This window comes from Crassostrea angulata, chromosome 10 (assembly GCF_025612915.1).
Source record: "Crassostrea angulata isolate pt1a10 chromosome 10, ASM2561291v2, whole genome shotgun sequence".
Classification (NCBI taxonomy): domain Eukaryota; kingdom Metazoa; phylum Mollusca; class Bivalvia; order Ostreida; family Ostreidae; genus Magallana; species Magallana angulata.
In genome coordinates, this window is record NC_069120.1 from 7,118,510 (window position 1) to 7,131,994 (window position 13,485).

General features: G+C 37.8%; 1 protein-coding gene across 1 annotated transcript; it reads right to left on the reverse strand.

Annotated features, from left to right (window-relative positions):
* Positions 1 to 253: 253 nt before the first annotated feature.
* LOC128168089 (ras-associating and dilute domain-containing protein-like) lies at positions 254 to 9,161 on the reverse strand. Its single transcript, XM_052834181.1, has 12 exons — positions 7,931 to 9,161; positions 5,898 to 7,613; positions 5,385 to 5,422; positions 4,638 to 4,878; positions 3,998 to 4,217; positions 3,696 to 3,868; positions 3,370 to 3,517; positions 3,124 to 3,267; positions 2,243 to 3,022; positions 1,207 to 1,322; positions 837 to 976; positions 254 to 717 (listed from the first exon to the last, which is right to left on the reverse strand). Exons 2-12 carry the CDS (start codon positions 7,527 to 7,529, stop codon positions 618 to 620), a joined length of 3,732 nt encoding a protein of 1,243 aa, XP_052690141.1. The 5' UTR covers positions 7,530 to 7,613; positions 7,931 to 9,161; the 3' UTR covers positions 254 to 617.
* Between the last annotated feature and the right edge of the window lie 4,324 nt (positions 9,162 to 13,485).

A 13,485-nucleotide genomic window follows, 5' to 3' on the forward strand; every position in this document is an offset into this window, starting at 1 on the left:
TATCATTAGGGAGTTTCAAGCAATTCATTTGTAAAACAACAATTTTAGTTTTTCGCTCAATTCCCCCTATTAAACTTGGCAAACTGTTACACAGTTTTCCCATGTAAATATAAAAGATTATGACACAGCTGGGTATTTTAGTAGGTTCTTACTACATCTTAATTGATAGATCTTCCTACTTTAATAGCCATTATTGCTGAAAAAATTATTTATAATTATACGCCCATTGCTTTCATCGACGCTAACGTAACAGATGAAACAAAATAAAAAATTATCTGAAGAGCTACAATTTTATTACAATTGCTTTCATTCTTTTATTGAATTGTTGTACAATACCATGCATTTTCACGAGATTTCGGTGAAATCTTATTTCTGTATATATAATATTTCTTTTTAATATTTTCTCAGATCTTTTCAGTCATCGTCGCTGGTAAATGCCGACCAATTTTAACAAAGAGGTGTTTGGATTTTTACATAATAGGAGGTAGCTGATTACCGGTAATACTAAATTAACCTGAATATGTCATATAAAATACTGTAAATATCACCGAGGAAGACCCGCGAACTCCATCACAAACATGTAAAGTACGTATATCACAAAAATTAATGTCAGAACATCAGCAACTGGTCGAAGACACTTTGGCAGCAATAGCATCATTCCCTTTTGCTATCAGTAGAGTAAGATTTTCCCCAGATGCTCGTATAAGTCTCATAGCACTGAAATGTTACAAAAAAACCACATTGAAATATTTCAAAAATGATTTTTTTAACATATAAACTACAAAAATTTATCAGTTTAAAAATTCATTTAATTGCATATGGTGTGCTTAACTTACCTTTGGTAGTCTGCTCCAACAATACTCTTCCCATTCACACAAAGCAAACGATCTCCAACTGAAATCTGTCCCAGTTCCTCCGCTGGACTTCCCGCCAAAATCTTTCTTATATAGATCCCCGCCATACGAAGAGGGGTGTACTGAAAGATAAAAAAAATCGACGAGATGTGTCAATTCACTTCTTGTCTGCATCTTTTTTATTTATTTGAGGTGAAAGAAGAAGGGGTAGTTTGTTGAATTAAACAAAGAGTCCATTGTTATGTTGCTCCACTGGTCATTTGTATTTTTTTCTTTTAAAAATATTGCAAAATAAAGAGTTATAAAAGAAACTCCCCAACTTCCGGTCGTTCCTTGATTTTTAGATACTCACCAACCCATCGATAAGCCCCAGCCCTAATCCATTGCTCCCTTTGGCTATACTGACAGCAAACACTGGGTTACTGGTGGAGCGAGGGGATACGCCCAAGTGATCACTGGCTTCGGTAACTGGAAGAGAAAACAAAAATAAACTGTTCTTTGTGATTATGTTGGCTACATGTTCTTGTATGGCAAGATCGTTAGGACAAACCCAACCCTAAAACATATTCCACAAGGTTTTAGGAAATGAGCAAAACTAAGAACAGACAGTCACACCGTTCTATTTCTTATTCTCTTTTTTTTTTAATCCAAATGAATGACCAATTTCTATCAGTGATTAGTACATACCACTAGCATTTAAAAAAATTACAGTAAGAAGTGATTAAGGACTACTAGTAATTCTGATGAACGCATGCTACAAATTGTAGCATAGTCGTTTGGGTTATAGTCATAGAAGGACGACCATCTTGTTCATTATATTGATGCTGTATCTATTTAATTAATTATCTCTATTCTTCACAAAACGCAAATAAAACTTGATATAAACATCCAGTCATAAAGATAAAAATTACAATGCCCACTAAAGTTGATCAGTGGTTATTGTTGTTTCAAGAACACCATGACTCGTAGCAGACTTCTCTGGGACAAAACCTTTGTAGCAGTTACCATCATCCAAAACGATGGATGCTGGATTTCATTATAATCTACTTACACACATCGTCCTTGGGTGGGAGTGAGAGAAGGGGTACTGTTCAATGACCTACTTACACACATCGTCCTGGGGTGGGGGTGAGAGAGGGGGTACTGTTCAATGACCTACTTACACACATCGTCCTTGGGTGGGAGTGAGAGAAGGGGTACTGTTCAATGACCTATTTATACACATCGTCCTGGGTTGGGGTGAGAGAAGGAGTATTGTTCCATGACCTACTTACACACATTGTCATGGGGTGGGGTGAGAGGGGGGTACTGTTCAATGACCTACAAGTTTATACACATCGTCCTGGGGTGGGGGTGAGAGAAGGAGTACTGTTCTATGACCTACTTACACACATCGTCCTGGGGGGAGGTGGGACTGTTCTGCTGTCGGGTGGACAGTCTGTGCTTCTGTTGAGTGTCCAGTATCTGTTTGTTCAGGTTCACCAACAACTCTTTTGGGAAGACGTATTCCCCTCCACCATCATCATCATCGTCGTCACTTTCATCATCATCATCATCTTCAATAACATGTTCAGACGGCGCATGAATCTCGTCGCTAAAGCTAATCTGTATTCTAGAACTCTCGTTTTGCTCCGATGAACATGAGGATGTACTGGATACGTGGCTGTTGTCGGCAGTTCGCTTGGCCAGCGGGTCTGAGGTGGCGTTGTGCGTTTGTTCTCGGCCCTGGCGGGGAGGGAGCGGCGGGGGAGGACTCAGACACCGTATATTTTGGACGTCCCCCTTCACAGGGACAGGTGCGCCGTTCGTGAGACCATTAGTAATTAGTTCATCCAACCGTTTGTCAGCCGAATCATTCAAGGACACGGATCTTGGGTTGGAACTTCCAGAGGCTCTGAGAACACTGCCGCGTACCAAAACAGAATCACTCGATGTACTAGCATTAGGTTGATGGTGGTGGCTGCTAGAACTCTTTAAATCTACATGGCCTTCCATGTCGCTCTCAATGTTAGTAGGCGCAAATTGTACTCGACGTGGAGAAGCTTTATTTCCGGTGTTCCTTGGCTTGATAATCGGCTGACTAAAGAACGACTTCTGAAGCTCCACTTTTGGAAAACTTCCCGTAAATCGAGGCGTATAAGAAGCGTTAGATGCAATGTCGCTGTCATCTATAGAATAAAGACAAAACGTGAAAGTGTTATAGAATATCACGAATCATCAATGTGAACGGATCAAGACAAACAAGGAATCTATAGAAATGGCAACAAACCTTCGGCCACGCCATATTGAGAGTAGAGCTTTTTGAAGTGAGTCCAGAACTCTTTGTCGTCCGGTGGGTGAGCAAGGTCTATAACACCGCAGTCTTGGGGAAACAAAAATGGCGGGTGCCCTGACATCTCCAACAGAATATCCTCTGCAAGAGTAGTAAAGCAGTGATTTCTTTTAAGCTCATATATCCATTATAATAGTACAGTGTACTAGCAGTATATCATTTTGATCTTAAGGAAGCCTGTACCATCTTGCATCGCTTGGTGGCGATCTTCTGGCGGGGGTAACCAGCAATATGGCGGCGACCTTCCCCCAAGGTTGTATCCTTGCAGTAGGCGATGTAGCTGAGCCTCATTTAGAGGCTGGTAGTTTATCCTCATGGTCATCCAGTCGTTCTACAAACCGAAACAAACTTGCTTGACTTCTTTACAAACATGATAATTCATACCCGTATAGTAAATTATCGATGCAGATATTTTAACAAAGTATCAATGAGTTGTATTTGAGTAAAAAGATTAAGCAAGTCTTTTCTCCAACAAATCATTAGCATGCTTATCAGAGATGTTGATATACCTTCAGTAGTAAGGACTTTGAAGTTGACAGTAGCTCTGCGGCAGTGAGAAGTTTCTCAAAGAGTTGTCCAAATTCTTCATCCAAGCCGTTACTTGTGGCCCAGTCTTCCAGCTCCCCAAGATTAGCACGGATCCTCACACCCGCTGTCCAGTTGTAGTAAATCGGTCCAGCATCTTAAAACCAAACAAAGAACACCGACTTTGAATTCTCTGGGTTTTTTTTTATAATAAATCAACAGCTTGTGTTTGACTGAAGTCAAATTTTTAGAATACAGACTACTTCGTATTTGCTTTAAAACATACCCTTTAAGAAGAGTCTGTTGAAAACAGACGTACTGCAAAAGAAGAATATGTACATGAACAACTGTTTTGTGACTTCCGTGTGTAGCTGTTGGCCATTGGTCATTTGATTTATGACGTCAAGGACCATGGCGATTTTCCACACTCCTCCTCGCTTCTCCGTGCCGTGACTCTCTGAGAACGGATTACTGTCCAACACAGCAGGCAACAAAATGTATAACGCCTAAAACAACGACAGTTACTTTGTATGAATAAAGACTGAGGATTTTATTGTTTTGGTGAATATGTAAACATATACATGCATGTACTGCAGTTACCATGCAGTTGCATCTCTAGCATACCTTTTGTAATAGTATAGACCGTTTGTTAAGTAAATATATAAACGTGTTACATTAAAGTTTTAAAATTCAGAGAATTGCCCCGTTTTTGTTTTCGTCTCTTTCACAATAGTTGTCAGCGAGCAAAATTAAGACGCGGGACGATTTCCAATATCTCAATTTTATATCTCTCCTTAAACACAACTGTGTCTGGGCGAATTCAAGACGTGGCGAACTATTTGCAAGTGTAGAGAAGGGCGAAAATTAGACGGGGCGAAAATAACCCTGTTTACAGTAGTAACCACGAGATTGCATCTCTTACGTACTTTTGTGATAGTGTAGACTGTCTGTTGGAAACAGAAGACGACGATTTCCTCTAGACCCGAGGCCAGCTCGTGGAACGCCCCTTGTGTGTCGTCGTCCAGTCTGCCCCTGCCTCCCGCCCGGGCCTTGGAGGACTGTCCCCTCAGGTACAAAATGAGTTGTACACAGTTAGACATCCATCTTATCAAGGACCTGAGGTAATCTTCTCCAAGAGTCACGTGCTTCTTACTTTTGATTAAGCCGCTGAAGCAAAAACGTAAATAAATATAATAATCTAATCAAAACTGATCGTATTTGCAGCGATGGCCATATAAGTTTCTCTCTTTCCAAATATGGTCAAGGCTTTTAATTTTGATTAGGACTACTCTAAACTCCCAAATGTCCTCTTTAATCTCCAAAAAATTAATTCTAAGGCAGTGTACAACTATAAATTTTGTAACGATGACTAACTACTCTTCAGCTAGGTTAAGATGGAGGAATTTTTCATCAACGTTTCACCAACAATATCTATTCTATGGTAACAATCAATGACATTCAAATATTCAATTTTTTACTGATCTTGATTAATACTGAGAGTTGACCTTGCTTTGTAATCGTTGGAAGTCCTGGGAATTACGGAGTATGATAAGGATATTAAATCTCCGAAAAAGACAGAGTCACGCTCTAAAATAGAGCATACGTTTTAACAATGAAAAAGTTAGTTTACTCAGCCTTATCAAGTCGAAATTTTAGTGAGAAGAGAATCTTACCAATTGAATTTGTTGTTTTGTAAGGCTTTAGACAGCTCCTGTATATGAAAAGAACAACTTCGTTAGATTTATTAATTATAGCTAACACCTGTGTTATTGAGGGCTCAAATAAATACCAGAATGTATTTGGAGATTAGACAATGTAGATATGATTTCAAATAATTTTATTCTAACGGTATATTTAGCAATATATGCTGCATTTTTTAGATTTTTATTTTGCTACAAAAATCTGCTATTGTGATAATTCTGCACAAAAATTAAAAGAAAATATTGTTAATTATCAAACGAAAAAAAATATAGCAAACAGGTGTATCAACCATAATAAATTACAATTTCGCGATAAAAAAAAAATCCACCGACAAGAATATTGCAGCTCATATTGTTTATAATAATTTTATTTTTAAAGTTTTTTAGCATATTTTTCTCGATGTAAGAAAAAAGGGGGTGGGGGGGGGGGGTACAAGACAAGACACACTGATTTGATAAAATTAACGAGTAGTTTAAAGTAATCACCGCCACGTTCTCTCTGGTAACGACAAGTATCCTCAGCAGTAGGTTCCTGACGCTGTGTCGGTCCGTCTGGTGGCAAGCATACTCCACGCACATACTGTATAAAAAGGCTGGAGCCAATGAAAAGTCCACAGAATTCTGACGTATCACGGCGGCAATTGCCTTGACAACCTCTTCCTCTTTGTCGCGTGCATAGGCAAACCGGAAGCGCTCTCCCACGGACTCGCCAGATGACTCTGCTGTAGATACAGAGACAGAATCGTCTGCTATCTGGTTTATCATCAGTGGAGGAACATGAACAATGTTTTGTTTATGAGGATATTTTGAGTGATAATGGTTATCTTCGGTCAAATTACAGTTAGAATCGACCATTCCTAGCCATGGCATGTCAGTTGGCAAATCCATCCCCGCCGTGAGATCCTTGAATACGAACACATAGTATCTCCCTATTGATAATATATCCCCACATTGGACAGAAGTCCTTAAACTGACGGGATAACCGTTAACTCTGATGTTTGACGGAGCCACACACTCCACCTCCAAGCAGTAGTTGTAACCCGGAACCCGGTTGTCTGATGACGTCAGCCTCCGTAGATGCAGGTGACAGTGTCGTGTCTGAATATCAGGGGCACATAACCTGATACAGTTGGGACTGTTATTCTTTGTATTGCACACGTTAGTTGTCCTAGAATGAAACACATGGAACAAGGGGTCTTTATTAGGGTTGTATCCTCTTACAGTCAGTAAGAAGGGGCGGTTAGTGGGGGCATGTGTTGGGTCTGTATCTTCTGACTTGCTGGGATGGCTTTTTGTCAGGCTTGTACAGTTCAAGCGGTTATTAGAGGTTTCAACATTTAGACCATTGAGCACTTTATCACAGTCATTCTTCTTAGCCATCCAGGGTGATTTGATTCGTGATAAGGTTCCGTCTAAATTAAGTTCGTCTGCGAACTTTTCCATTTTCCGTTCATGCCACGTGATGGAAGCCGGGATAGCTCCACGCCTGAGTTTGGACATCGAGATTCGTCGAGCATTCTCATTTAATCCAAGTGTGTCGTCCTCAGACGGAATCGTAGAAAACTCAGACTTCATGCGGAGCTCGTATCTTCTGCTGTGACCATCCCCTGGTTTCCAGTAGTTCTGAAGAAGAAGTGGGCGGTCGTATTCGGATATAACGCGAGAACACACTCTCCGCCATTTTGAAGAACTAGTATTTCTTTTGATGATTTCAGTGCCCTCTGGGGAAGATTCGCTGGAGAGACACGTCCCCACGACATCACAAAGAACAAACTGTGTGTGATTGGAAGGGGGCAGACCATAGCGCTCCAATGCCTGCTTCACGAGCTCGCTGGCAGTAGACCTCTTGGAGGCGAGCACACTTTTATACTCCACTCCAGGAAGGATTTTGTCGCCAAATATTTTCAATACCCCTGGACTTGATTCGTCCGTACTTAATTCCTGCACTGCGGTGAATTCGTCCGAAGTGGACTTGTTTTTTCTCCCCGTGTATATCACTCTCCTGCGAATCTGTTGTTCTTCAAGATAAAGAGGAAGTGAACTTTCTAAATCAATATCACTGTCGTGAAGAAAGTCCAAACTATGGGACATAGTGGTGTTTCTCCATGGAACGTCCATCTTTCTTATTTCATAGGCTTAACATCGCACCACTGGAAATCATCTGGGAGAAAATAAAACATTTTCAGTATGGCTCCCTCCAACCTGTCAGAAGGAAGAACAGATATTTAAGTTCAACGAATAATTTGGTCAAGGTGATAATTGCATCTGAGAAAGTAGCGACCCTGCTAAAACCAGGGGGTTAATTCGTTGAAATTGCTGGCTACACAGGGCATTCTCGGTCTATTGAATGCCATGTTATGTACATAGGCTCTCTGTGAACTATAATTAAATTACATAGGGGAAACCAGGATTAAAACTGATATAGAAATGAAATGTAAATTCCGTACTTTGATAAACAGACGGGGGAGCCATTGTGTCCCCACCAAACAAATCAATAATTTAAAGGACGACAAACTTACCCCCACTGCACGGAGATACTGTCAACAGTAGCCACGAGGAGATGGGCTCCATACTACATACATTGTATATTTAACCCGTTTATCCTTTCAAAACATAATTTTACAAAATTATTCGAATACTTGCGATAAGTATTTCCTAATCTCCTTAATACCACTATTCTTATTGGTAAGAAGTACCGTGTTTGGACAAGTGGAAAACGATCAAGAAAAGAAGCCGGGATTAATGAACAATGCACTCGCACTATCCATTACACAATGCCGATTACTAAAGCGCAAATATATCCAGTTGACTTGGCCGTTCCTATGAATGGAAGGGGACCACATACAGCGGTTACATTAACATTTATTCTGTGTGTTTTCAGGACGTTGTATGCTTGCATTGGAGTCGCGTGGTCATGTAACAGATAGCTTTCAATTTGTCTGCTTCAATGACTATTTTCTTTCTTTTAGGAGATTTTGTAAACAATTTTTTAAATATTTCTCAACGCAACAAAGGTGTTAGTTAAATGGAACAGAGGAAGGTAATTTCTCCACAGGCAGGTTGCCTGAAACAATAGCAGATATCGACAGGTCTACTTTTTTAGAAGTGTCGGGCACGCAATCGCCGGTCAGTGAAAGTTCGGCTTCGTTTCGCTTCACAAACAGAAATTGATCTTTATAAGAAAACAAGCATATCAGTTTACTTATTGCCGAAACATGTCAATCAAATACACTGTAGAAACGTTCAGAGCATTGTTGACATGTTGAACAACAAACCTTTGCAATGTCGTCATGCATGCATTGTTGGACAAATATGTTCAAGTAAATTACACTTGTAAATAATGAAATGTAATTTTTTTAGGGTTTTCATAACTGTAAGTGTACGTCTTAAACTGTTTAGAGTTGATTTTGACGGGTGAATGTGAACTTTGTATGAATGAAATGAATTTCCAACAGAAATAACCAACTTTCCCGCACAGGTTTTGTTTGGCCGTTGGTTCTCTGGCGACAGGCTTTACGGGCAGTCTGTTTACCCCCAACTTTTCAATGAATCTACGAACTCTGAATACCAAACTGTATTACAGGGGGTGGCTTCTGTGTTAGTCTTTGTTTGTTTGTTGTGTGTTACAATCTGCAAAGCTCAGTGACTAGTTGGATGTGAATGAAAGAAGTCGCTGAATGGTTTGCAAACACATCATAGAATAAAAGTCAGCGAGAAACACAGACAGAAATTCAAACATTTGGATTAACCATTAACTCGAGTGCTCAATCGACACACGATACTCTATAAGTATGAGCATAGGTCTGACCTCTATTCTGTCAGTTTCTGTTGGATATTCATTGAAGGACTTTGGTTCTTATTTTTTAGTATAATGATTAATCCCCCTTTTAAGTAGCGCGGCTAATTCCACATTCCTCCGGTTATCAATGTAATACTAGTATGAACGATTTGTCACTCTGACCGCGAATTAAATTTAGTCCCTATGTCTAACTGTATTTAACAGTTCGTGTTTTAAAGTGAGTATCATGTTACAATATTTGAACTAAATTGCAACTAAATTGCAGTTATTAACAATATTATAAGTAATTTGCAGCCATTTACATTTATGGAAAGACCGATACAGGGACTGGAAAGACAGCTACAGGGAACCCAGGAGTCTGGTATGGCTCACACAGAAATACCCTCACAAATGTAAAGACTCCAATTTAATAGAGTTTGTGTGCTGCTTCATATCCTTTTCATTGTATAAGTGATTGAAGCTCCCAAACTTAGCGTGCTTCTGTCGATTAAAAAGAATACAGTTTCCTTCCATGTGAAAGTTCAGCAACGAAAGCTGAACTGCAATCATCTAAAACGGTTGGGTTTCGCAGTGAAATGCTAGTTTTATAGTTTTGATTTAAAAAATGGTTGTAAGTTACATGAACGAAATGCTATGAATTGGTGTTTTAATTTCAGGTGGTGCGTTTTTGGTCATTCAGAGCCTTGATCTTGATGTGACACAGGTAGAAATGAAGTAAAAACGAGTATGATGAAATTTGGTATACATTACGTGGCCATGTTAATTGACATCATCTATATAACATCAATTTGGAGGAAGCAACATAAAAAGAGTACCAACAATTTATTTCATCATTGAAAACAAAAAAGGGAAAAGAATACTAATTCATGAATATTAAATACCATGTAATAAAAGTTAGAACGGCACTTCCTAAATTAACCCCCAAAACTTATTTTCTTAAAAATATTTTATGATATGAATTTTTTTTAAAAAATCCGTGTATCAGTAGATTGTCAATCGATTTATATTTGATTTTCATTTGACATCCATTCTAGGGTATTCATTGGTTTCTGCAGGGGTGTTTTTATGGATAGAGCAGTTATTCATTGCTTTGTGGAGGCAACGATTGAATTTCGCTTGTCTAAGACATTAACTTTGTTTTACTATATACGAGTAACTATGGGACTCTATGTTAAAGTTTTCACTGGTTTATATAGATCATTTCTATGGATAAAGTCTATATACATGTATGTACCATGCTTTGTATTTGTGTTTCTATCTTAGTTGTGGAAAAAGATAAAACCGGACGGTTACATACATGTAGAAGGATTTGACAAATGACAACCTTGACAAAAACAGCGCCTCATGCATACGGCCTAAAATGTCAAAGGCATAGACCAGCCAGTAAGATCTGCGGGGAAACCTGCAAGCACTAACAACTGAGATGACGTCTCAAACTAAACACCATATACTCCTTGTGTAAAAGTGAGACTGTGATCAAAAGTGAGCTCTTCTAGGTGCTATGCCCCAAGACCAGTCCCCGGGGCCATAAAAGTTAGTCGAGTTCACATTTGATCTCAGTCTCACTTTTACAAAAGAAATATATGGTGGAAAAGTGAGACTGAGATCAAAATTGAGCTCGTCTAACTTTTATGGCCCCGGGCAGTACTCGGCATGTGAGTGGATCCGATGCGCAGACTCTAGAGAAGGAAAGTACACCCGGACAATGAAAAAAGAAAGGAATACATCAAACAACTTATTTGTCAGAAATATTGGAAATAGAACGACCAGTATGACTTAAAAGCCAAAGATCATCTTCTAAGATAACATAGATTCTTTACAACGGGGATATATCACAATGATATGAATGTGTGAAGTTTAAATTCAACACCAAAATTCTTAATTTATGTACAAGTATATTACTGTAATCGAATTTTATATGATATGTTATTGGCAATATTGGTTTTTGTACATATAACAAAAACAAGTAAGGCCCAAGCACAAACCCTTGGGGCACCCCAGAAAGTATAATTTTATAAGCAGATGAAAGACCTTAGAAACTCATTCTTTGACACCTATTCTGTCAGCAAGATAAGCATAAATACAACACAAGATAAAAATACGATTCTAAGTTCTCCACACTCTTTCAGGTCCAGCTTTTTATTAGTTCATTATCCAGTGATATTACAATAATTTCTTCATCTTATTTTTCCGTATGAATTGACAATCTTATTCTTAACATAGAAGTAAAACATATTCTCCCTAAGGATTAATATTTATTCATTAACAGATATATAAATAAAGAGTCAGACTCTCACGTTTTTTAATTGAATATCACCATAATCATCAGTACCATTTAATGTACTATTAGTAATCATTGTCTTTGGATCGGTTAAAAATGTTATTCCCAATGTCATTAAAAATTGCAACTGGTAAAAATCTTGAATTTGAATGTAGTATATATATAGTTAAAAATCCAGAAAAATCCTTATCTCAAGGGGCATTGTTACAGTAGTTACTTTATTTATACCAGGGCACGATACAAGATATCAGAGCTTAAGAGAGGGATTCAAAATCAGTGTGTATTGCAACTTTAATTAGGACATGGCTTTGCATTTTTGGGGAATTTAGTTACTTTAAGTGCCATTATTACGTCAAAAATCTCAGAGGGGCGGATTTGAGGTTAGTGGGATGCCAATTGCGTATGGCACGCCAAATTCACAAAAATGAGCTAAACATAGTTTCACAGTCGATAAACTAGGTTTATCAGCTGTTAACTATAGTTTACGGATCCTAAACTATAGTTAACGATTCTTTAACTATAGTTTACATCTGTGGAACTATATTTCACGAATGTAAACTATAGTTTACGAATGATAATCATAGTTTATCTATCTGTAAAAAACGTTAACAATAGATTTTGCTGATAAATATATATTCACAATTGTTAATTATAATTTACAATCGTAAACTATAGTTAAGAGTTGTTAATTATAGTTTCACAAATCGTGAAATCACATTTATCAGACAAATTCACAAAAATGAGCTAAACATAGTTTCACAGTCGATAAACTAGGTTTATCGACTGTTAACTATAGTTTACGGATCAAAAACTATATAGTTAATGACGTTAATCTATATTTCACGTCTGTAAACTATAGTTAACGCGGTAATCTATGTTTCACATCTGTTAACTATAGTTAACACTGAAAACAATTAATCATTTGCGATTGTTAAACATAGTTTATCTGATAAATATAGTTTCACCAATGTGAAACTATGATTAAAAACTCTAAACTATAGTTCACGAATGCAAATTGTATCTGATAAATATAGTTTCACAATCGTGAAACTATATTTATCAACTCTAAACTATATTTTACGAATGTAAACTATAGTTTACAGATGTGAATCTATATTTATCAGCAAAATCTATTGTTAACGTGTATTTCCAGACAGAAAAACATAGATTTGCATTCGTAAACTATAGTTTACAGATCTGAAATATAGATTAACGTCGGTAACTATAGTTTCGGATCCGTAAACTATAGTTAACAGCCGATAAACCTAGTTTATCGACTGTGAAACTATATTTTGCTAATTTATGTGAATTTGGTGTGCTTTAGATTTGTAAACCGTAGTTTACTGATCATAAAACCCTATTTATCAGATAAACTATGTTTAACAACCGCAAATGATTGTTTTCAGTGTTAACTATAGTTTACAGATGTGAACCATAGATAATCGCGTTAACTATAGTTTACAGGTGTGAAATATAAATTAACGTCGGTAACTATAGTTTATGATCCGTAAACTATAGCTAACAGTCGATAAACCTAGTTTATCGACTGTGAAACTATGTTTAGCTAATTTTTGTGAATTTGGCGTGCCATAATTGTGGGCAGTGGTCTGGGGCTCTGTCTTGCCTTCAGACTCCCAGCAATAACAATTTACAATGTGCCAAGGGCCATGCTGAAAACTTCTATTGTTTTACATGTTACATTAATCCGAATTTTTGAAATGGATCATTATTTGTATGGATTTGACCACATTTACTGTATCGGTTGCAAATTTGAGGTACAGTGTCCACCCGTAAAAAAAGGAGGTGCGGTGAAAGCATCTCTCCAGTAGTCAACTGGAAGCAGTCTTTTTCCTCCTCTTTTTGTACAGTAAGATCATATCAAGATGCTTGCGCGCTTTTACAAAAGTATAAATGATTCAGGGGGTTCAAATAAACATATTTCATTTTCAGGGTTTCTCGTAATAAATATCTATTATTTATTATACATTATATTT